The sequence below is a fragment of the Gossypium raimondii genome, chromosome 5, assembly GCF_025698545.1.
Source record: "Gossypium raimondii isolate GPD5lz chromosome 5, ASM2569854v1, whole genome shotgun sequence".
Lineage (NCBI taxonomy): Eukaryota > Viridiplantae > Streptophyta > Magnoliopsida > Malvales > Malvaceae > Gossypium > Gossypium raimondii.
In genome coordinates this window covers 56,177,804-56,204,068 of record NC_068569.1, presented here as the reverse complement: position 1 = coordinate 56,204,068, position 26,265 = coordinate 56,177,804, and the positions used below count along the sequence as shown (strand labels likewise).

Below are 26,265 nucleotides of genomic sequence, written 5' to 3'. Positions count from 1 at the left end.
TTTAAAATTTGAAAACCAAAGGGACTAAATTCCAAATAATTTTAAACTATTTGACTTTCTAACATCAACTCCAATATTATTCAATCATGTCCTTTAAAACTCTTAAAAATATTCGTTTCACATTGTTAACAACTAATCACTACAATAATAGTTGACTTTTGTAAACATATTTAATTAATTAACGTGTTTAACTCAAGATTGAGTTAACACTACCAAAAGATTTTTTTTTTTTTTTTGAATAGGTTAGCTCTTGGCGTTGAACCCATAAATTGTGGATCATCTACTAACTTAATTCTTAAACTTTCATTAAATTATATTATATATATATAATATATATTATGTATGAGTTTAAACCTTAGATGTCATGACCTTATATAAAGAGCTACCAATGGCTACTTTAATTTTCAAGTGATCAGCTATTGGAAAAGCCTAATTGTCTAGAAGCTACATTCTTTTCGGTGCTTGAGAATATGAAGGTATAGTATATAGCAATTTATGTTCTTTGTTAATGGAGGTGATTACTTCCGAAGAAATCTTCGAAGTGATGTTTATCAAATACTCAATTGATTCTTTGGTAGAAATTGCTTCTTGTTGTGTTCTCTTGAGAGTCGATTTATAGAGTCGAAAGTACTTCAATTAGTAAACCTGTAAGACTCAAAAGAAGTGTTAATACAGTTTACTTACATGTGAGTACTCAAACCTCGAGGCTTATAAAACTCTTACTTACAACCATAGCATCAATTGGACTACATGGCTGAAGTAAAACCACTCTAAATTGTCACATCACCAAAAGGTTATACCGCCACCACCACTAGGAGACAAGGATGTGAACCACTCACCTATGAGATGCTTACTCGTATGAAAACCCTCTCGCCTCATTAGAAAGGAAGAGAAGACACCTTTTCTCTCTATCCATCTCCCTAACCACCCTTCTTCTGCAACGGCTCTCTGCCCTTCTTAGGGTAAACCATCTTTTTCCTCCGCCAACTCCTCTCCAATTCCTCTATATCAACATTTTTATATACATTAAACTTTCTTCAATGAAAAATAACATTTTAGGGTCTTCAAAATTGTGATGTTTAAGTTGTGTTTCAAATGTGCAGCAAAAGATAGTTCTTAAAGTGTCAATGCATTGCAGCAAATGCCGAAAAAAAGCTTTAAAAGTAGCTGCTGTTGCATATGGTATGTTTTAACAATGAATCTATTGATTCAACCAAATAAAAACATAATTAATGAAACCATTGATGTGTTTTATAAGCTCATGTAATGGATTGGCAGGGTGACATCGGTGGCACTACATGGACCAGAAAAGGACAAGCTAATGATATTAGGTGATGGGGTGGATGCAGCATGTTTGACCGAGGCATTAAGGAAGAAGCTTTGTCATGCAAGCATTGAAATAGTTGAAGAAGTGAAAGATACACCCAAACCAGTAGATCCGCCAAAGCCCCCGTCTCCTCAAATTATAATCTGTCAACCACAGCCGTTTGAATATTATAGAGTGGTTCCTGATCCTACTCCAGCTCCTTGTACTATTATGTGAAACTAAAAGCACATTACTATCAGCAATAAGGCCATGTTGATTAGCAATGTAACTCCAATTATAGGCCTGCCTTTTTTTTCCTTATTCTTAGCTCTGTTTTATGTTACCAATAGGTTTGTCTCTATGTATTGTGTGGGTTTGAGTAAATTCAACTTTTTTTCAAAAAATTTTATATGTCTATATGTGTTTAGTATAACCTCACAATATTATGTTGAGGTAACCTTGAATGATTTGTAAGGCAATCATAATCATAATTAACCTTCAAAAAATGGGCTAAAATCAAATCTAATTGAAGAGTTTTGAAGAGATGAAATTTCTCTATATGTATACAATATTTCCAGACTATAAGGAAGTGCATGTGCATGTGCATGTGAATCATTGATGATTCATTCAATCTTTAGGTTTTTTTTTTAATTTCATTAGTTTAATTCAGCACAGCAAGTGGAAATTGGAGATAAAGAATATATATATAAGGATTGAATTAAATTAATTTTTCTATTAGTAAATACGTTAATTTTATCTTTATATTATTAAAAATTTAATAAGTTTAAATTACAATATAGTAAATATTTTTAGCTTAAAAAATAACATTTACGCTTAACAAAATTAATATTTTGAAAGCTTTTTATAATTCTGTAAATGAAATTTTATTTAAAGTTAGATTGCGAAAAAAGAATTTTCATATAATTTTTTTTAGTGGAAAAAGAGAGAGCTTAAAGCGAAAAATTCAAAAATTCATTGGTTTGAAGATTAGTCGCCATACACTTGGCTATATAATCAACTATTATATTTTGTGACCTCAGAATATGACGAACAAGGACCTTCCAAGTTTGACTCAATAAATGATGGACAAGGCGCATTTCAGTCAAATGACTATCTGCAGCTCCGCCAGCTAAAATCAATTCAACTAAGAGAGCATTATCACATTACACTTTCAACTGTCAATAACCTTTCCTCCATGATATGGATATTCCCATATCAATCTTTTAACAGTAGATATTAACATTATTTCAATTTTGTTTTATTTTATTTTTTTAATAATATAAAATTTAAATTATTCTATTTAATAATAAAATTATTAATGTATCCAATCCAACTTAGCAAAAACTTTCACCGTTAAGAAAGTCAAAAGTAATATAATAGTATGGTGGGTATAATAGACACGTATGCATGGTCTAGCTCCAAGTTTTATATTTCAAATTTAGTACTTTTATTTTCAATATTTTAGTTTCTTTTTATCTTTTCTATTTTCAAATTCCGATTTAATTAATAAAATCGGTTTTTTAATTTATTGCTATAATATTTTATTAAAAAATATTCAATTGGTAATTTGTAACAAAAGAAGAAATAATAAATCTAAATTTAATAAAAAATTAAAAGTATTAAATTAAAAACAGGACTAAATTTCATACATAAAAAATACAAAAATTTAAAGTATATTTTGATAAATTTTAAAATATATGAAGAGAAATTATTTGGTATCTTGTCATTGGAGTTTTAGACTCCACAAGCATAGTCAATGAGTTGACAAGTGTCTATAAAGGTATAATAAATTATTTTTAAAAATAAATATTTAAAAAAAAAAGAGAGACTTCTCAAAAAAAATTTAGTGAGAAGACACGTGTCTATTTTTTAATGTTGTTTGTAGAATAAAAAAATACATTGTCAATGTACCAAATATTCACCTATATATGAATAGTAGAAAAAAGTCTGCATTAGCATATTTAAAAAAAAAAAAAAAACTCACTAATGTTGCCGATTGAGTCTTAACTCGATTACATGGGCATTGTTGTCAATATAAAAGGATGTGGGTCAAGTGCGTTGAAGCGTATTATCTTCCTATTTATAGATTGGGGGGGCTATTGATAATTCTAGACATTGTGTCAAAAAGAGCAGTTTATAAAGGTTGATTTAAGTGAAATTTTTCAATGTTAAATTTAAAAATTAAACATGTCAAATTAAAATATTGTTATAGTATAACTAATTTCATATTAGAGCACATAAATTTGAAACCATATATATTTGAAAAAAAATTCAAAGCAAAATAATAAAATAATAATAATAAGATACTTTAGTATGGTAAACTTGAATCATTAATTATCTTATTTAGGTCCCCCAAAGTTATTGTTTTAGAAAATTTTTAAAATTTTAACTTTAGTTATATATTCTTTAGAATTGTATTTAAAAAATTTCTAAATTTTGGAATTTTTATAAATATTTTAAATTTTTGAAAAATATTTGGAATTTTTTTCTATTTTTTGTTGAGAGGGAGATTAATTTGCCCATGTTCAAAATTGACAAGGACCAAAGGGGTATTTACACCAATTTATTATTCAAATTATTCGAGTTATTCGAATTGTAAATTTCAACTCGACTCGAACTCGAAACTATAATTACTTATTCGAGTTTACTCGAATAACTCGATTCGATTAACTCAAAATTTGAAATTTTTTAATTTTTTCGAATGAAAGAGAATTTTGCATATAGATTCCAGAAATTTACTTAGAAAAAAAAAATATATATATATATATATGGTTAAGGAAGTCTACTTATTATAATAGTATTATGGGAAGGTAGTATATGCATGTTCCACCACCATTCTTTTTAATTATTCCTTTATTTCTAAATTATGGGTAATTATTGGGTGTATAAATAGTGGAGATTTTTATTTTATAAGTGGGTTGAGATTTTATCATATATTTTATTTTTAAAAATATAATTTAAAAATACATGATCAAATCTTAATCTTATTTATGGAATTAAAATTTTCACTATTAGTATATTAAATAATTATCTATTATTTAATTATATAATGTCACTTATCAATAAGCTAGTTTTCGTACATGTGCATGCGATGGGCAAATTAATTGTATGTGTTAATTAAATTGCGTTTATTTATTTTTAAATTTTTTAAAAAATACTTGTATCATTTCATTAATAACATGCTATTATGGTTCAACTTTTTTTTATGGTATACTAAAGTGATGTTAACATGAGAAATCTTTTTGTAGAACAACAAATGTCTTTTGAACTACATTTCAAAGCCTTGAATGTCTCAAAGTAAAGAGCTCACGAGCTATCTCTAATGTTCGTATCTAGCTCTATTCTTTCAAATAGTATCATACCCTATGGTATGATGTAAGAAAACCTTTCATATTTATATAATTAGTATCTACCATATAATATTTATATTCACGATGCAGATATCATGTAGTGTTAATTATAAAAACTTACATAAATTTAATTTTGGAAAAAGACCTAGGCTAAGTTATAACATTTTTTTAATACATAAATTAAGTAAAAATAATATAAAATTTATAGTATATAATCCTTATTAAAAAAATATTTTATAAAGTGTCTAATAACTTTTATAATACCTCTTATAAATAATATGATTTTTCCACAACTTTAAAATTTTATTTTTTATAAATAAATATATTATAATACTTTTATAACATGTAAATTATTTTTCATAGTAAACATTTTAATCATAAATTTATATTTTTAAATAATAAAAGTTTTATTATAATTTTATAAAATACACAAATTATTTTTATAATATATTTTAGGATTTATAGTATAATTTTTTTATCATAATCATCTCAAACACCCATACATGTACATGCTTATAATATAACTTTATATCTTAAACTTGTATAAAAATATTTAAAAAAATTGAGTGTAATTACCTATGTAATTGCTCCAATTATCACAATTTCCTAAAATTGGAAAGTATAATTGAGGTACTTTAATTACACGCAATTTAGTGAGGTCCATTAATCACAATGGTTACCTAAACGTGTCACCCTTTGTAATCACAAACAGTTACACTCAAATCTAAGTGACTTTCCAAACACTACCTTAGAGTTGAAATTAATGAAAATAATTTAAACCATTACTAATTCATTAAATAATCTTTAAATTTTCTTTCAAAAAATGCTTATGAAAATTTAAAAAAAAAAGTAATTACTATTAACATTAATAAATTTGTGCATAACTGGTTGATGATTTAATAAATTTAAATATCGGATAGAAAATAATAAAATAAAATGAAAAGTTAGATAAAATTGGAAAATAACTTTGTATGATTGTGAATGGATGAAAATTAAATCACAATTATTAGAGTATGCAATAATTGGTAGGCACAAAATTAAAAATTAATATTAAATGATAAAGAAATACATTAGTTATAATTACATTTTTTGTTTTTCAAACTAATTCACAGTTATATCATTTTAAATTATTTATTCAAATCACTTAAGTTAATTTGAGTATTACTTTAATGAGTAAAAATACCATGCATTTTACTTTCTTTATTTAGAAAGTTAAATCACAGAATAAATTAATTAATTTATACTTTTAATTAAAAAATAGCGTAGTAAACAAATTAATTAAACAATATATGTACAACATACTAACATAACATGTGTATCTCATACCGATATTCGGAGATAAAATTGAAAGAAGATTTTAACAAAAAAAAAAAACCTACTTAATTTTTTGATTTAACATACAAATTTAACCGATGTATGGGTTACCAGGTAGGGATATGAATTAGAGTCAGAAACACGATGATGATGATTATGTGTTGGGGAAGTGAGAAAATAACACTCCAATTTCTAAAGCATGCTAAAACATGACAGCGTTTTGGCAAATGTGTTCATACCTTCTTTTTTTCTAAACCCAAAAAAATTGCAAGGCAATAATTTAAATGTCACATACACAACTTAAATTCTCAAGCACTGCAATAACGAATAGCTAGAAGCACAGGTGTTTTCTCTCTTTTCCTAGTTATTGAATTTCGTAATGAACAAAAAATTCTTTCCTGCAAATCTTCAGACCGATTGGTTCCATCGGTTCAACACACAAGCTCCAGAGGAAACCGGACAATACAGATGAATTTTACGACGTAAGATGATGAACTCCTGTGGAATTTGAAGTAATCAGAATCAAAAGCAAATGATGATTCATTACAATGTAATTCCATAAAAAGAAGCCCCTAACTCAAACACCATTAACTCTGACTAAAGATCCTGACTCGAAAAACTTGCTTGTCTCAACCGAAAACTAGACTAAAAGTTATCCCAAATGAAAGGAACAATAGTTGTTCTTAAGTTCAAGAAGACTATGAAAGTTTAGCCACCTCTTGAACAATTACCCGTATATCATGCATTTTGTTGGACTTGTCGGTGTATTTGCATTATCCAATCGACGTAACCAACAGTACCGCCCATCTGGTCCTCAAGAAGATTTACAAGCAGCAGGAAACCTTCCCTCGGCTGTTCACCTTGTCTTACAAGATAAGGAAGTTGATAATACGAAGGGTCACTCTCTCTTAGTCTCTTTAACATCTTCATCAGCCTTCTTGACATTTCATTATCATTCTCGGTAAGCGCAACCTGATTTTAAAGAGACAACATGAAGAACCAGTTAAGTAGAAACCTCATAACGAGGCATTCAACTTCAAATACTAACATTAGCCTGCAGAAAAATACGAGCAAGATTACAATTCACGCAGTCCTATTAAAGACGAGTTCATATAACAATAAAGGCTAGCATTTGAAGCAAATCTTATATATTTACCGACAATGATATCAATTTCATTAATCCATAAAATGGTCACTAAAACAGATTAAACATATAAGAATAGTTTCATCAAGAGATCATACCCTCGATAATTCTGCTGCAAACTCTGGTCCAAGTAAATTCCTTGCTATATCGGGTGAAAGCATTCTACCAAACCAAATAACAAAGCGTAAGCCATCATCATACAAATAAAGGCCCCTCGAATCTAGGCTTTCTGCGAGCAAAGGCAATCTCTTCATGATGTTTTTGAAATCATCAGCTTGAGCAGATGGCTGCAAATATGAAACATAAGTTATGTTCAGTTTGCAAAATCTACATCTTTATTGAAATATATTTAAAGGTTTCAAATATTTCACCTTCAAAAGATATTCATCAATTCGAATCAAGCTAGGATATAAAAGCTTCAACAACTTTTTAACGGGTAATGCCATCATGGTGAAACCTGCTGCGCAGCGTTCATCAAGCTGAGCGTCTGCATATCCTCCTTTTAGAGGTACTGATTTAGACAGTGCTAATCCGTACAAACACAAGAACTTTAGAGACTCTGGATAGATCATCCTAGTTCCCAACCGATGCTGCACAACATAAAGATTGCGGTATTCTCTGAGCGCTTTTACAATCCTTTGTTGCAAAGAATTTCTAGCATCTTCAAGTTTACTTGTCAATGTTTTCTCGATTGCTGCAAAACATAAGTCAATTAGAAAACATAAGAATAAGATCAACCAAAACAAATAGCACTCTTGCAGAGGGACTTTTGATTAACTTCACCTAATCTACAAAACAAAGAAACAATGGCACCAGTGTCAGCCTGGCGGTACATCTCCCCCAAATCTGTAACAACAGGGGCAGCTGCGGTATGTACTCTGATACGCCTCTCTCCACAAGATGCAGTATATCTTTAAACTGTTAAAGAAACATCAGTAATCCATATCGTTTTCCACTTATAAAACAATCAGTTTCAGCTGACAAGGGAATAATCGAATAAATTAAAACTGATATAATAAGCTTGCCATTTGAAGGATACAGTAAAGCAACTTGGAAATATACTGTTGGAGTAGAAAGAAGTGTCTCCTCAAGGGATAACTGCATTGCATATGCTTTATCACAGTCTACAGCTGGAAGTGCTAGTAAATCTGTGGACCTCAGCATAAAGTTGCCGTGGTAAGATGTAAACCTAATCCCTGGTGCAAAGTAACAGATAACATGAATAAGTTGCTTTGTTATCAAAAAAACATGGGTCGTAATAGCATTTTATATGAGCATTACCCCATGCCAGCATACAGATGGAAGGGGAAAAAAATCTAGCTAACCCAACTACATTGGAATTATGTCTACATGGCATTAAGGCAACGTTTGGTTACTGGTGTAATAACATGAGTAAAAAGCATATTTAACACATGCTTTAAAATAGTTAGATATTAAATAAAGAATAGTTAACACAAATTTAAACATGCAACTAGAAAGATGAGTAAAAACTCTAGTGAAAATTAAGACCCCTTTAAAATAAGCGAAAAATTTTCCTTCTCTTTGCTACAAACAAGTCATGTGAGTGGCTAAAAATTACCAATTGTGATTAGTTCATAGTTAACCAATGACTAAAACATGTGGAAAAAATAATTCTCTAACCAAACGTAGCATAAGTTACAAATAGCTACAACAATAAGTAAAAAAGAATTTACATACCTTTTCCACATCTTATGCGCATAACTGCTTCCCAGGCTGTTTCCCTAGTAAGATCTCTGGCCAACTCACGCCTCAGCTTCTCTCCATGAAAGTTTGATTGGAAGCTTGGATAATAATACACTTGACCCCCAGTATATTTTGCCAGGGTTCCTACATTGAAAATTCATAAAAGAGACATCAAGTATCACTAAAAGCTCTTGTAAAAATCTATATCATTTTTAACATAAAAAAAGGGCACTGATCTTTGTACCTAAGGAAGCTATGTCAGTGTATTTGTCACTAAAGGCATAAATATTAACCCCTATCTGGTACTTTGTAAGATCAGCAGCCATTTGCTTGTAGAAAGGATCTTCCGGCAATCTCAATGTATGTTCCTTATCAGTTCCATACACACGGATATCATCTCCACGCAACTTCAAGCGCCCATATCCTAGGGAAGGCAATGTGTTCTGGAGTATTAGCAACTTTCCCCCAAGTTGACTCTGCAATAAACAGGTTGCCAAACAACCAAATATATAACGCAAACATCAGCAAGAAACTAGAAGGAATCTTATCATTGATGAAGGCTCACGGTAGAAACGGTGGAGAAAATAACTCACCATGTTTCCTTTTTCAAATTGGGGTTTGTAATTTTTATGGGGATAATTATAGATAATCTGATCATGTGTACACTTAATGGTCTTGAATCATGATATTACTAATTTATGACACAATGAATCAGATTCATTGTAAAATGATATTAAGAATACCTTAACCCTACTTAAAAAAATTCCTAAACATGCATAAAATATCCTAAACATGAAGCATTATGTGTATTTAACTTGTTTATATTATTATTCATGATACTTGGAACCCTTTCTCATGATTGTATTTATTTAGTAAATGTTGGCATTGCAAAGATGTAGTTGATGAGATCAGCCATCACGTAAGATCAATACGTCAAAGCCAACCTTAAAATCCTCTACTTATATGTTGAGAAATTTTGGTTAAAATATGATACAAGCTCCTATACTCTTCGAACAGTTGGAACTTAGTCCCAACTCATCTACTTTTCATATTTAAAAATTCAGGTCAAATTGTTAACACTGTTAAAATTCTTTTGTTAAATTCGATGGTGTGATGTTTTGAAATAAGAAAATACTCACTTAATAGTCACGTAACAAATAAATGATATTGTAATAAACTTGAATTTAATAGAACATTTTTAACAGCGTCAACAATTGAACTTAGATTTTAAAATTTGAAAACCAAAGGACTAAATTCCAAATAATTTTTAAACTATTTGACTTTCTAACATCAACTCCAATATTATTCAATCATGTCCTTTAAAACTCTTAAAAATATTCGTTTCACATTGTTAACAACTAATCACTACAATAATAGTTGACTTTTGTAAACATATTTAATTAATTAACGTGTTTAACTCAAGATTGAGTTAACACTACCAAAAGATTTTTTTTTTTTGAATAGGTTAGCTCTTGGCGTTGAACCCATAAATTGTGGATCATCTACTAACTTAATTCTTAAACTTTCATTAAATTATATTATATATATATAATATATATTATGTATGAGTTTAAACCTTAGATGTCATGACCTTATATAAAGAGCTACCAATGGCTACTTTAATTTTCAAGTGATCAGCTATTGGAAAAGCCTAATTGTCTAGAAGCTACATTCTTTTCGGTGCTTGAGAATATGAAGGTATAGTATATAGCAATTTATGTTCTTTGTTAATGGAGGTGATTACTTCCGAAGAAATCTTCGAAGTGATGTTTATCAAATACTCAATTGATTCTTTGGTAGAAATTGCTTCTTGTTGTGTTCTCTTGAGAGTCGATTTATAGAGTCGAAAGTACTTCAATTAGTAAACCTGTATGACTCAAAAGAAGTGTTAATACAGTTTACTTACATGTGAGTACTCAAACCTCGAGGCTTATAAAACTCTTACTTACAACCATAGCATCAATTGGACTACATGGCTGAAGTAAAACCACTCTAAATTGTCACATCACCAAAAGGTTATACCGCCACCACCACTAGGAGACAAGGATGTGAACCACTCACCTATGAGATGCTTACTCGTATGAAAACCCTCTCGCCTCATTAGAAAGGAAGAGAAGACACCTTTTCTCTCTATCCATCTCCCTAACCACCCTTCTTCTGCAACGGCTCTCTGCCCTTCTTAGGGTAAACCATCTTTTTCCTCCGCCAACTCCTCTCCAATTCCTCTATATCAACATTTTTATATACATTAAACTTTCTTCAATGAAAAATAACATTTTAGGGTCTTCAAAATTGTGATGTTTAAGTTGTGTTTCAAATGTGCAGCAAAAGATAGTTCTTAAAGTGTCAATGCATTGCAGCAAATGCCGAAAAAAAGCTTTAAAAGTAGCTGCTGTTGCATATGGTATGTTTTAACAATGAATCTATTGATTCAACCAAATAAAAACATAATTAATGAAACCATTGATGTGTTTTTATAAGCTCATGTAATGGATTGGCAGGGGTGACATCGGTGGCACTACATGGACCAGAAAAGGACAAGCTAATGATATTAGGTGATGGGGTGGATGCAGCATGTTTGACCGAGGCATTAAGGAAGAAGCTTTGTCATGCAAGCATTGAAATAGTTGAAGAAGTGAAAGATACACCCAAACCAGTAGATCCGCCAAAGCCCCCGTCTCCTCAAATTATAATCTGTCAACCACAGCCGTTTGAATATTATAGAGTGGTTCCTGATCCTACTCCAGCTCCTTGTACTATTATGTGAAACTAAAAGCACATTACTATCAGCAATAAGGCCATGTTGATTAGCAATGTAACTCCAATTATAGGCCTGCCTTTTTTTTCCTTATTCTTAGCTCTGTTTTATGTTACCAATAGGTTTGTCTCTATGTATTGTGTGGGTTTGAGTAAATTCAACTTTTTTTCAAAAAATTTTATATGTCTATATGTGTTTAGTATAACCTCACAATATTATGTTGAGGTAACCTTGAATGATTTGTAAGGCAATCATAATCATAATTAACCTTCAAAAAATGGGCTAAAATCAAATCTAATTGAAGAGTTTTGAAGAGATGAAATTTCTCTATATGTATACAATATTTCCAGACTATAAGGAAGTGCATGTGCATGTGCATGTGAATCATTGATGATTCATTCAATCTTTAGGTTTTTTTTTAATTTCATTAGTTTAATTCAGCACAGCAAGTGGAAATTGGAGATAAAGAATATATATATAAGGATTGAATTAAATTAATTTTCTATTAGTAAATACGTTAATTTTATCTTTATATTATTAAAAATTTAATAAGTTTAAATTACAATATAGTAAATATTTTTAGCTTAAAATAACATTTACGCTTAACAAAATTAATATTTTGAAAGCTTTTATAATTTCGTAAATGAAATTTTATTTAAAGTTAGATTGCGAAAAAAGAATTTTCATATAATTTTTTTAGTGGAAAAAGAGAGCTTAAAGCGAAAAATTCAAAAATTCATTGGTTTGAAGATTAGTCGCCATACACTTGGCTATATAATCAACTATTATATTTTGTGACCTCGAATATATGAACAAGGACCTTCCAAGTTTGACTCAATAAATGATGGACAAGGCATTTCAGTCAAATGACTATCTGCTGACTCGCATGACTAAAATCAATTCAACTAAGAGAGCATTATCACATTACACTTTCAACTGTCAATAACCTTTCCTCCATGATATGGATATTCCCATATCAATCTTTTAACAGAGATATTAACATTATTTCAATTTTGTTTTATTTTATTTTTTAATAATATAAAATTTAAATTATTCTATTTAATAATAAAATTATTAATGTATCCAATCCAACTTAGCAAAAACTTTCACCGTTAAGAAAGTCAAAAGTAATATAATAGTATGGTGGGTATAATAGACACGTATGCATGGTCTAGCTCCAAGTTTTATATTTCAAATTTAGTACTTTTATTTTCAATATTTTAGTTTCTTTTTATCTTTTCTATTTTCAAATTCCGATTTAATTAATAAAATCGGTTTTTTAATTTATTGCTATAATATTTTATTAAAAAATATTCAATTGGTAATTTGTAACAAAAAGAAGAAATAATAAATCTAAATTTAATAAAAAATTAAAAGTATTAAATTAAAAACAGGACTAAATTTCATACATAAAAAATACAAAATTTAAAGTATATTTTGATAAATTTTAAAATATATGAAGAGAAATTATTTGGTATCTTGTCATTGGAGTTTTAGACTCCACAAGCATAGTCAATGAGTTGACAAGTGTCTATAAAGGTATAATAAATTATTTTTAAAATAAATATTTAAAAAAGAGAGACTTCTCAAAAAATTTAGTGAGAAGACACGTGTCTATTTTTAATGTTGTTTGTAGAATAAAAAATACATTGTCAATGTACCAAATATTCACCTATATATGAATAGTAGAAAAAGTCTGCATTAGCATATTTAAAAAAAAAAACTCACTAATGTTGCCGATTGAGTCTTAACTCGATTACATGGGCATTGTTGTCAATATAAAAGGATGTGGGTCAAGTGCGTTGAAGCGTATTATCTTCCTATTTATAGATTGGGGGGGCTATTGATAATTCTAGACATTGTGTCAAAAAGAGCAGTTTATAAAGGTTGATTTAAGTGAAATTTTTCAATGTTAAATTTAAAAATTAAACATGTCAAATTAAAATATTGTTATAGTATAACTAATTTCATATTAGAGCACATAAATTTGAAACCATATATATTTGAAAAAAAATTCAAAGCAAAATAATAAAATAATAATAATAAGATACTTTAGTATGGTAAACTTGAATCATTAATTATCTTATTTAGGTCCCCAAAGTTATTGTTTTAGAAAATTTTAAAATTTTAACTTTAGTTATATATTCTTTAGAATTGTATTTAAAAATTTCTAAATTTTGGAATTTTATAAATATTTTAAATTTTGAAAAATATTTGGAATTTTTTCTATTTTTTGTTGAGAGGAGATTAATTTGCCCATGTTCAAAATTGACAAGGACCAAAGGGTATTTACACCAATTTATTATTCAAATTATTCGAGTTATTGAATTGTAAATTTCAACTCGACTCGAACTCGAAACTATAATTACTTATTCGAGTTTACTCGAATAACTCGATTCGATTAACTCAAAATTTGAAATTTTTAATTTTTCGAATGAAAGAGAATTTTGCATATAGATTCCAGAAATTTACTTAGAAAAAAAAAATATATATATATATATATATATGGTTAAGGAAGTCTACTTATTATAATAGTATTATGGGAAGGTAGTATATGCATGTTCCACCACCATTCTTTTAATTATTCCTTTATTTCTAAATTATGGGTAATTATTGGGTGTATAAATAGTGGAGATTTTTATTTTATAAGTGGGTTGAGATTTTATCATATATTTTATTTTTAAAAATATAATTTAAAAATACATGATCAAATCTTAATCTTATTTATGGAATTAAAATTTTCACTATTAGTATATTAAATAATTATCTATTATTTAATTATATAATGTCACTTATCAATAAGCTAGTTTTCGTACATGTGCATGCGATGGGCAAATTAATTGTATGTGTTAATTAAATTGCGTTTATTTATTTTTTAAATTTTTTTAAAAAAAATACTTGTATCATTTCATTAATAACATGCTATTATGGTTCAACTTTTTTTTATGGTATACTAAAGTGATGTTAACATGAGAAATCTTTTTGTAGAACAACAAATGTCTTTTGAACTACATTTCAAAGCCTTGAATGTCTCAAAGTAAAGAGCTCACGAGCTATCTCTAATGTTCGTATCTAGCTCTATTCTTTCAAATAGTATCATACCCTATGGTATGATGTAAGAAAACCTTTCATATTTATATAATTAGTATCTACCATATAATATTTATATTCACGATGCAGATATCATGTAGTGTTAATTATAAAACTTACATAAATTTAATTTTGGAAAAGACCTAGGCTAAGTTATAACATTTTTTAATACATAAATTAAGTAAAATAATATAAAATTTATAGTATATAATCCTTATTAAAAAAATATTTTATAAAGTGTCTAATAACTTTTATAATACCTCTTATAAATAATATGATTTTTCCACAACTTTAAAATTTTATTTTTTTATAAATAAATATATTATAATACTTTTATAACATGTAAATTATTTTTCATAGTAAACATTTTAATCATAAATTTATATTTTTAAATAATAAAAGTTTTATTATAATTTTATAAAATACACAAATTATTTTTATAATATATTTTAGGATTTATAGTATAATTTTTTTTATCATAATCATCTCAAACACCCATACATGTACATGCTTATAATATAACTTTATATCTTAAACTTGTATAAAAATATTTAAAAAAAAATTGAGTGTAATTACCTATGTAATTGCTCCAATTATCACAATTTCCCTAAAAATTGGAAAGTATAATTGAGGTACTTTAATTACACGCAATTTAGTGAGGTCCATTAATCACAATGGTTACCTAAACGTGTCACCCCTTTGTAATCACAAACAGTTACACTCAAATCTAAGTGACTTTCCAAACACTACCTTAGAGTTGAAATTAATGAAAATAATTTAAACCATTACTAATTCATTAAATAATCTTTAAATTTTCTTTCAAAAAAATGCTTATGAAAATTTAAAAAAAAAAAGAGTAATTACTATTAACATTAATAAATTTGTGCATAACTGGTTGATGATTTAATAAATTTAAATATCGGATAGAAAATAATAAAATAAAATGAAAAGTTAGATAAAATTGGAAAATAACTTTGTATGATTGTGAATGGATGAAAATTAAATCACAATTATTAGAGTATGCAATAATTGGTAGGCACAAAATTAAAAATTAATATTAAATGATAAAGAAATACATTAGTTATAATTACATTTTTTGTTTTTTCAAACTAATTCACAGTTATATCATTTTAAATTATTTATTCAAATCACTTAAGTTAATTTGAGTATTACTTTAATGAGTAAAAATACCATGCATTTTACTTTCTTTATTTAGAAAGTTAAATCACAGAATAAATTAATTAATTTATACTTTTAATTAAAAATAGCGTAGTAAACAAATTAATTAAACAATATATGTACAACATACTAACATAACATGTGTATCTCATACCGATATTCGGAGATAAAATTGAAAGAAGATTTTAACAAAAAAAAAAAACCTACTTAATTTTTTGATTTAACATACAAATTTAACCGATGTATGGGTTACCAGGTAGGGATATGAATTAGAGTCAGAAACACGATGATGATGATTATGTGTTGGGGAAGTGAGAAAATAACACTCCAATTTCTAAAGCATGCTAAAACATGACAGCGTTTTGGCAAATGTGTTCATACCTTCTTTTTTCTAAACCCAAAAAATTGCAATAACTTTTAATAAAAATCACTTTACTAAAATAGTTAGGAACGCTAGAAAAGGAAAAAGTCTTTCCTTGAAACCATCCTTAAACCCTTTCTCTTAGCTTCACCCTTTTAACCTTTTTCTAAAACCATTCTTCTCTAACTCAAATTTAATACTTTATACATACATTAAAAGGACAACATTTGATTTAGGGTGGTTTGATTTCAAAGAAGTTTTTAAAAATGTAACATTCACAAATGGAAAAAGTTTTATTGCTTTGCAAAGTTTGTATATTAATAACCATTAAAAATAATAAAAACTAAAATAACTTCAGAATTTGTTTTCAATAACTCAAAAAAAGTTTTAATGGTGCCGTTTGACCAAAGGACCCAAGCTTGTAAGGGATGGGTTGAAATCTTCAAAACCATGTTGAAAAGCAAATTTTATAATGTAAGAGAAAATAAGTTAAAAGCTTTTCATTAAAAAAAGAATTTCCTAAAGAATATTCCATAAATTAAGTAACCAATTGATTGTTTGATTACTTAGCCTTGTTTTTTTTATAGTGAAAAAGCCAAGATTAATTTTAAAAATTATAGTATATTGATAACAATTTAATAGTTATAATCCTTTTATTTTAACAATTAATTATTAAAATGTAAACATTAATTGTTTGTAAAAATAAATTTTTTTTCAAAATATTTGTTAAAGTGTTATTGCATAAATATTTGGCATTAATTTTAAGGAAAATTAACATAATTAATTAGGGAAAAATTTAAAAATTGGAATAAATTTATATGAAAAAGATTAATTTCAATCTTAAATAAGTTAATTTATTTTATATATTAAAATTTTAATAATTTAAATAATGATATTATTATAATTTTACAAATTAAATTTAATTTAAATAAAAAATTTAAAATTAAATTAAAAATTTTTAATGTATAAAAAATTAGAAAAATTACTTTTATTATTATATTTAATAATTAAATTCATTAGGAAAATTTCTTTACTAAATAATTTACAATTAGTGGCATCCAAGTTCGCAAAATACTCACCAGGAACTGAACATGGAAGTTGAATCAAATAAGCTATAATATATTAAAATATATTAATAAAAAAAAAAATAATAATTTAAAATTTAATAAATTCATTTAAAATAAAATTAGGCAATTTAACATTAAATTCTAAAATAAATATATTTTAAGAATTTTAAAATTTAAAAAATTTTTTAAAATTTTTATTAAATTATTAAACTTATTTAAATTAACATATTGTTTTATATAATTCATATTAAAATATTTGAAAATAAAATTTAAAAATTTAAAGATTAAAAAATTTAATAAAGACTTTTTTAATTAGAAAAAATTTTAAATTATCATTATGTTAAAAATCTTATTAATGTTAATATCATTTATTTTTAATTTAAAATTTCTAAATTTGGATTAAATTTTTTAAAAATGGTTTTTTTTATTGGGTTTGATTTTTGAAACAATATTCCATTTTTAAAAATTATAGTAAATAAATTCAATTTATGTAAAATAAATTATATTAGTATATTAATAATTATTAAAATTAAATTATAATTTAATTTATAAAAGTAAATTCAAAAATTAATTAAAAAATTATTTATTAAACTTATATTAAATATTTATTATTATTTAATAATTTTAAATTTAAATTTTTTAATTTTAACATTTAAAATTTTAATTTTGGAAAAATGTAAATATTTAATTTTAAAATTATTTAATTTTTAAATAAATTTTTTAAAGTTAATTTAATTAAAATTAAAATTAAAAATTTTAATTTTATTAAAATCATTTTTATCTTGCCGAATCAAAATTTTGATTTAAATTACTATTTATTTTAACTAAAACTTAATTTATTAAATTTTTTCAATAAAGTAAAAATTTAAATAAATTTAGAAAATTCTTAAAAAAATTAATTTTATAAAGGTAAATTACTTTTAATATTGATAGTATATGATTTCAAACTAATATTTTTTATAATTAAAATTTTCTTTTTAAAATTATTAAATTTATTTTATATAGGGAATTTATCATTATTTATTTTAAAATAATAATTTTAAAAAAGCATATATGCTTTGTAATAACTATTAAAAAATTTTAATTATAAAAAATTTTTAAATTAGTTTAATTTATTTTTAATAAAAATAAATCCAATATTTATCTAACTTTATTAAAAATTATAATTAATATAAAATATTTTAATTAATTAATTGGTTCAAAAATTCATTAACAATAAATATAAATACTAAGTAATTATTTAGTATTATGAGATCTACCCAGGACAGAACTTTGTAATAAATTAACAAAAAAAAATTAAATACTTTTAAAATGAAAAAAATTACTAAATTATTTTAACCATAAATTTTAATTAATTAAAAAAGGTGATATAAGTTTTAAAAAAATATAATTTTAAACATAAAATAGGTTAGGCAATGGAATAATTAATTAAACCAAATAATTTTTGGAAAATTTAAAAAATTTAATTTAATTAGCAAATACGTTTGAACAGTTTTTTCTTTTAAATTAAATTAATTAAGAAATAATTTAAATTCTTTTTTTAAATCTAACACATTATTATCGTTAAAAAACACAGAAGCCAGTCTGCCACACAGTATAACCAATTGGATACAACAGAAAAATAAACAAAAATACATTATTTAAATTCTAAAAAAAAAAACAAATCCAAAATAGATCTTAAAACTTTGTATTCCATGGGATTAAAGCAATTTTGGACTTCAAAGATGGAAGGTTTTAACCAAGCTTGGTATTTAATTTTAAAAGGTTATTTAAACTTTAAAACAAAAGATATTTACACTTGTAAAAAAATTTATAAAAAATTTTTGGAAAAATCAATAAATTAAAATGATATTAAACAGTTTAAAATAAAAATATTTTCTTTAAAAAATTTCATTTAAGGGAAATTCAATTAATATAGTTTCATCTAACAGTTGCAAAAATTTTATAAACTAGAAATTACCTAAAGTAAATCTAAAAATTTAAACTTTAATTTGCCATTTTTTAGCCGGTTCCTAATTAAATTTAAAGCATTCCTTCAAAAGTTTTGGGAATTAGTAAATTTAATAAAGTTAATTTTCCTAAGGAGTTTATTTTTAAAAATAAATAAAAACTATTTAAAATTTTTATTTTTTAAAAGGAATATTCCCAATTAAATGACTAAAAGTTTATAAATATTATTAACAATATTAGAATTTTTAAGCCAAAATCTTGAGGCAATTCAATTATATTAGCTTTACCAATACCACAATTAAACCAAAAAAATATTTTGATATAAAAATAAAGAAATCTTTCCAATTATTGCCAAAAACTTAAAATTAATCCTATAATTGGAAATAGGGATATTTTATGAAGTTTGGTAATATGGAATTTAACATTTTTTTAAATTTTGCCTTATTTTGGGTTCTAATTGATTAAAAACTTAAGGTTTAAAATTGAAAATATAATTTTAAAAATGACGTTTTGTAAAATTGTTATTTATAAATAATTAACCCTTTAAATTATTTAAAATAACAAATGAAGAATTAATTTAATTTAATTAAATTTCCTTTTAATTTATAATTTTAAATTAGATTCAATTTATTGGAAATGATTAGTCAATACCACTTTCAAATATTAAATTGCAAATTTTAAAATTAATAAATCTTGCTTAAATTTATTTTTTTAATTAATGAATTAACAAAAATGTAAAATAATTTATTTTAAATAATTGAATTATGGAAATTTAGTTGAACTAAATAATTTTAAACATGAATCTAATTAAATTAAACAATTATTTAAAATTTTGAAACTTCCAATATTAAAATTTTTAAAACTCCAAAAATTTATTCTTTAAATTTAATATTCTAATGTTAACCTTTTAAAATATTATTTAATTAACTTTAAAATGTAGTTAAAATAGAAAATTCAATTTTTTTAATAGTTATCTCTTAACCATAAATGTGATATATTTATTAACTTATAAATTTATTAAATTATTAATTAATATAAATTATAAATTTAATTTAGCAAATAGAACCTGGCCTTTATTATAGTATGTTTTAAAATATAGCAATAATGGGTAATTATTAAAACATTTATTTGTTATTAATAAAGGATATAAATATTTTTAAAACTAATTGATTTTTTTAAATACTCTTTATTTTTATGAAATCTTAAATTTCTTATAATTTTAAAAATTTAAATAATAAATCTTTAATACTAAAAGTTAAAACTTTTACTTCAATGAATATTAATTTAAAATTTTTTTAATAATTAACATTTTAAAACCTTAAATTGCACTACCAAAATTACTTTAATAAAAATTTATTATAATTAGAATTTAATCTTAACCCCCTTAATGCACCTCTAACCTCATTCAGTACATGCTTTTATAACCATTTCTAATCATCTTTCAATTTATAACAATTAATCTTTAATTATAAATTAATCTCAATTTAGTTTAATTTATAAGTTTTTAAAATGTCAGAATGAACTTAAAGGTATGTTTTAAGAGCAAAATATTAATAGTAACCTTAACCAATAGGATGTTTTAAAGTTATTGATTCAAAAACAGTTACTTACAAACCAAATAATTGGTAGGCTCCATTAAAACCTTAAGGTAAATTTGGAAAATAAATAAAAGAAGACTAATAAAATAATGGGAAACTTTCCCATTAAATTAAAAGTTAATTTTAAGGTTTGACCTATTAGTAAATTTGTCAAAACTAATTCCAACAATTTAAATTAAATCCAAAACATTTATAATTATAAGTGGTTTTTACAAATTGATATTTAATGTAGATTCATTAATGGAGATAAATACTTTTTCAAGTTTCAATAATTTTGATTCAAAATAAAATTTATATTAAATTGATGTTGTTTTAAATCATTATTTAAAATTTTGCATTTTTATAAAATTAAGATTTATATTTAAATTTCCTTAGATGAGTAAGCTTAATAATTGATATTAATTAAAAAATCAAATCATTATTTAATTTAAAGAAGTTAAATGGTTAATAAATATTATTATAAATGCATTTTAAATTAAATTTATTAGCTATTTATTTTTTTTTTATTAATTATTACAAATGAAATTGTTAATTATAGATTTTTAAAATTAATAATTTTAAAAATTTTTTAATAAATTTTAATTAACTTATATTATTTTTAATGAAAATTAATAATCAAAATTTTTAAGTAGGGATAATCAATAATTAAATTTTGAAAGCTATTTATATATTATTTCAATGAAAATTAAATTAATCAATTTGACATTCATTAAATTTTTAACAAGTTTATACAAATTTTAATATTTTTATATTAATAAAAAAATTTTTTAATAGTAATATAAATTTTTATTTAATAAAAAAATTAAAAATTTTTCATTAATAATAAATTTCTTAATAACTTAAAAAATTTCCGTAAATCAATTAATAGGTAAAGGTTAAACATTATTCAAGTTAAACCGATATTATTTTAAATATCTCTTTTTTAAAATATAATTAATCTTATTTCAATTTTTTATAAAATTTAATAATTTAAAATTTAATAATTCTATTTAATAATTAAAATTAAAATTAAATTAATAATTAAATTTATAAAGAAATAAATTTAATTATATAGTAATAATAAATATGGATTTAGAATTATAATTTTTATTTATAATATTAAAATTTTTAAATATTATTTAAATAAAATTATTAATTAAACAAATTTGATTTTATTTTAAATAAAAAATATATTGTCAAATAAAATTCATTTAATAAAAAAAGTTTTAAATATTAAAAATATTTCATATTTATTTTTAACAATTTAAATCATTTTATAAATTTTATTTTGAAATATTTTATTTAATAATATCAATTGATTAAAAAGGTTTATAAATATAATTTAAAAAAATTTAAAATTAATTTTAAATTAAATTTAGTAAAGATCCTTTTGGTATTTTGAAAATTTAATTAAATAAAAAAAATTAATTAAAATATTATTTATATTAAATAAACTTAATTATATTTAAAATTATAGTATAATTTAATATTTAATAAATTTTTAATTTAAAAAATTTAAGTTTGAAAATATTTAATTTTAGAATAAATTTTTCAGAATTGAGTAATAAGGAATAAGTTATTAAAATTTTTTTAATATTATTACAAGTAAATTTCTTATAATTTTATAATACTTTAATTTAATAAGATCTTATTAATAAATTTGAAATTTTGAATGTTTAATAATTCAATTTAATAAAGTTATTTAGGTAAATTCAATATTAAATTTAAATATTAGGTCAAATTTGTTAATTTTTATTCAAAAATTAATTTAATTTGAAATTTTAATTGATTTAAAAATTTTAAAATTAAAAAAAATAAATTTAAATTAAAAAATTTAATTGTAATTGGAAAATTAATTCATTTAAATTCAACCAAAGGTTTTAAAACATTTAATTATAGGAATTAAATTTTTAAATTTAATTTATAAATTTATAAAATTTAATTTTTTTTCTTAAGGAATTTATGAATAAAAAATTTTCAAATTTTTCAATACAAATTTTTGAATTCAAATTCTTCTCAAAAAACTATGATATCTATTTAGTTAATCATTTAATTATTCTTAGAATATATATTCAAATTTATTAAAAAATTTATTAATATATTTATTTTAAACCAATAAAGAGAAGTTAGTTGACATGTTATGTGATACTCCATACTGCACCTATTAGTAAATTGAAAATTACATTTTGCAGTTTGCAGTTTACCAGTGTAATGAGATAGTTAAAAGTTAGGCAAGATGCCCATGACAAGCAACCTTGCAGAAAACTGTTATATTTTATTGGAAGTCTATGCGAGTAATGAGCTCATTGCCCTCCAATAATATTTGATATTCCAAAGAAAAAAAATGCAGATAAAAGAATGTATGGCATGGAAACTGATGCCATAAACATCAGTCACAACTAGAAAACTTGATGCGACTCATTGCACTTGCAACATTGAATTATATCTTTGCTTCCTAGGTTGAGTTTACCATCATTCAGTAAAGAACAGATGTTGCAACGCCACTTTCTTCCAGCATCAGTAAATGTGACATAGGGATTCACATATGTGCGACATCTTCTACAACGAATGATACCAGTCGAAGCAAAATTAATTACAGGCACTTCTTCCTGAACATGAAGCAACAGTAATTGACAGGAAAAACTTAAGTCTTCATGAAAATACAGTTATTAAACAACTAAAAGTAATATTATGATTCTTGAGGCACTTACCCCTTCAGGAGCCTCTGCAAGAGGACAAACAACTGCTCCAAGAGGCAAATGCCATCTTGAAACTAAAGACTGAGAATTTGGTATAGCACTTGTAGTAAGCCGTAGGTATCTAGGATCACAATTCATAGGATACATCTCAAGAAAAGAATTTGGCTCCAAATCACCATCCAATGGCCTAGGAAGTGTTCTATAATCAAGTCCTGGCTCAATTGATCCAGGCATAGATGAAATGGAGAGTGAACTAAAATCTTCGGTCAAGCTTTGGATGCTGCCAGTAGGAGGTGCAGAGCCTGGATGCTGCATTTGGTCCCTTGATTGGTAGCCCAAGTTAGCTGCTACTGGTGGAGGAGGAGCATAACTTCCTTGCTGACTAGCAAAAGGAGAAGGCGGTGCAGGAGGAGGCATAAAACTTCCTTGCTGAGCAGGAAAAGGTGACGGTGCTTGTGAAACTGCAGGCTGCTTGCCTGGATATCCAGGAAAAGGTGGCTGGAAGCTCGACCTGGTCGCAGAATGATCTGGAAGGGGGGAAGCCATCTGAAAATTGGGTCTGGGCCCCGAAAATGATGAATCAGATGGAGGTTGAGGAACATTCGCACTGGATGGAGGAAAATTTACATTTTGTGGTGGAGATCCCATTGGCACTGGCGGAACTTGTGTCTGTGGTCGGAAAGAAGGTGGTGGCACTGATACTTGACTCCCAGGAGGTTGAAATGGTGGCTGCCCCACAAGTGGTGCACGAGCAGGGGGTGCTTGAGCAGCTAAAGGAAACGGTGGAGTTACAAATCGCTGATAAGATCCCCCAGAAGGTGGAACAGATGTTAAGGGCGGAGATGGAACTGGTGGATCACTAAAACGAGCAGGTGGTCTAGGTCCACCTGACGAGAAAGGCGTCATAGTTGGGGGTGCACCTGGTGGAGCAGGTCTAACGTTGCTGCTTTCTGATCCCACCACAGGACCAGATGATGAAAAAGGTCTCACAGTTGGCGGAGCAGAAGCAAAAGGGGTAGCAGAAGGTCGCATGGGGAAATTCGGACGACCAGGATTTTCAGTCCCCATGGTGTTCAATATTATGACTATGTTATGAATAGGCAATCTCCCGCAACTAACCCTGCCAGGATAAGTAATATCACAATAGTGAGCATTCACAAAAGGTAATAAATGAAACACCAGTAAACTTCATAGCCAAATCACCCAGAAAAGGCAAAAATTTTCCACAGACATCACCAAGAATCAAGCAGCACCAAATGCACCAAGAAAAACTAAATATTTCAAAATTTCACTTTTCCTTCAAAATTATCATGCTCAATAATTCCCTGCATCCCACAACTAAAAGGAAATATTACTGATTCAACCTCCCCTCCACCCCACCCCCCCCCCACCCACCCCTCCCCACCCAAATGCTAACTTCCATGCCAGCCACAATCAACCACATCCATGAATCTAAGGCAAAAGTCTTATATAAAAGCATAATCTTGAGTTGATAAATTAACTTCCAAATAGCTAAAATATGATTATTTGAAGATCACATATAAACATAATTGAACTCGAAAAGTGTTTGATTTTTTATTTAAATAAAAATTTATTCAGTTTTAAGCACTTAATATTTGCATCTTAACTATAATACACAGTTTAACAATCAAAAGAAACTTCGAGAACACTCTAAAACAATCAAAATTCAACTCAATTCCAATTAATTTCCCTAAAATCCAGCTCCTTTAATTCAATACTAATCTAAATTCAAACAAAAACAGTTGAGATTCAAATTTTACAAATCATTCATAAAACTGAAATTCCAATAAACTAATCCAAAATTCAATTTCCCTTTACACTAACTTAACTTCAGTTTTGAGTAAAAAAAAATATTCTTTTTTGAAAACCCAAAAAAATATCTTCGCCAAAACAATCAAAAGCTTAAAAAAGAACGACTAACCGGTGTCGTATTCAGCGGCGAACAGCTTCAGTGACTGGCCATGGAAGGATCCACACAATGATTTTTCAAGAAACTGAAGATCAAATAGAAAAACGACGGCGTTGTAAAAGGAATTTGTGGAAAGGGAGATCTAAAGAGAGAAAGAAAAAAAAGAAAACTTGCTTAAGAAATTGCAGATCGATGAAGGAAAAAGGAAGCTTAAAAATAAATAAATAAATAAAAAGGAACGTAAACGTACGTCGTTTTATACGTTTTTCTTGCTTGTATGAAGTCGTTTTGGAAGATCTGGAGTTTACTTTTTTATATTTATTTTATTATTTTTTTGTAATGGCTTGGCTGGCCTGCTGGGGCAGCAGTTTCTTCTATTTTTGCATTTTTTCTAAAAAATAAATAATTGGAATTTAATTAGGGCTAGACAAAAGTAAAATTTAAAACCAACTACAACTGAATTTGGGTCAAATTGTTACATTGTTGGAACTAATTGGAGTTTGGACCAATTCATAAATAGCTTAATAGAAATAAGTGAGATTAGATAAATTGACAATAAGGTCAATAGGCTATTTTTTTAATTAACTAGGGTTTTAGGCCAATTTTAAAATTAATTAGGGAAATAGACTGATTTTAATAGAAAACATGTCCAGTTGGGTGAGCTTTCTGTACAGGTGTCAGGAAAGCGCGCCTAGCTAGACGAGCTTTCTAAAAAGTTCGTCCAGTTGGATGCGCTTTCCAAAAAATTTGTCCAATTGGATGTGTTTTACTTTTTTCTCTTTAGGGTTAGGGCTTATTTTAGGGTTAGAGTTTTTATTTTAAGGTTAGGGTTTAGG

The 26,265-nt window shown here is 25.7% G+C and overlaps 3 protein-coding genes across 10 annotated transcripts; 1 reads left to right on the top strand and 2 right to left on the bottom strand.

Annotated features, from left to right (window-relative positions):
• Window positions 1-390: 390 nt before the first annotated feature.
• Window positions 391-11,752, top strand: LOC105767880 (heavy metal-associated isoprenylated plant protein 47). Of its 6 annotated transcripts, none has more exons than XM_052630613.1 (3): window positions 391-476; window positions 1,104-1,182; window positions 11,320-11,752. In XM_052630613.1, exons 1-3 carry the CDS (start codon window positions 471-473, stop codon window positions 11,583-11,585), a joined length of 351 nt encoding a protein of 116 aa, XP_052486573.1. In that variant the 5' UTR covers window positions 391-470; the 3' UTR covers window positions 11,586-11,752. The 6 variants fall into 6 exon arrangements, with proteins under 6 accessions (XP_052486573.1, XP_052486574.1, XP_052486577.1 ...); XM_052630614.1 differs by lacking the exon at window positions 1,104-1,182 and adding an exon at window positions 11,144-11,222 and having other exon boundaries at window positions 395-476; XM_052630617.1 differs by lacking the exon at window positions 391-476 and adding an exon at window positions 488-962.
• On the bottom strand, window positions 6,141-9,315 carry LOC105768520 (protein transport protein Sec24-like At3g07100). Of its 3 annotated transcripts, none has more exons than XM_052630612.1 (8): window positions 9,063-9,315; window positions 8,813-8,962; window positions 8,154-8,310; window positions 7,898-8,025; window positions 7,486-7,808; window positions 7,213-7,401; window positions 6,687-6,942; window positions 6,141-6,468 (listed from the first exon to the last, which is right to left on the bottom strand). In XM_052630612.1, exons 1-7 carry the CDS (start codon window positions 9,142-9,144, stop codon window positions 6,709-6,711), a joined length of 1,263 nt encoding a protein of 420 aa, XP_052486572.1. In that variant the 5' UTR covers window positions 9,145-9,315; the 3' UTR covers window positions 6,141-6,468; window positions 6,687-6,708. The 3 variants fall into 3 exon arrangements, with proteins under 3 accessions (XP_052486572.1, XP_052486570.1, XP_052486569.1); XM_052630610.1 differs by having other exon boundaries at window positions 6,702-6,942; XM_052630609.1 differs by lacking the exon at window positions 6,141-6,468 and having other exon boundaries at window positions 6,474-6,942.
• A 4,841-nt stretch (window positions 11,753-16,593) lies between the features above and the next one.
• LOC128041172 (protein transport protein Sec24-like At3g07100) lies at window positions 16,594-25,636 on the bottom strand. Its single transcript, XM_052630538.1, has 5 exons — window positions 25,442-25,636; window positions 23,512-24,619; window positions 23,271-23,409; window positions 17,253-17,291; window positions 16,594-16,646 (listed from the first exon to the last, which is right to left on the bottom strand). The coding sequence occupies exons 2-5, from the start codon at window positions 24,565-24,567 to the stop codon at window positions 16,594-16,596; spliced, it is 1,287 nt and encodes a 428-aa protein (XP_052486498.1). The 5' UTR covers window positions 24,568-24,619; window positions 25,442-25,636.
• Window positions 25,637-26,265: the final 629 nt, after the last annotated feature.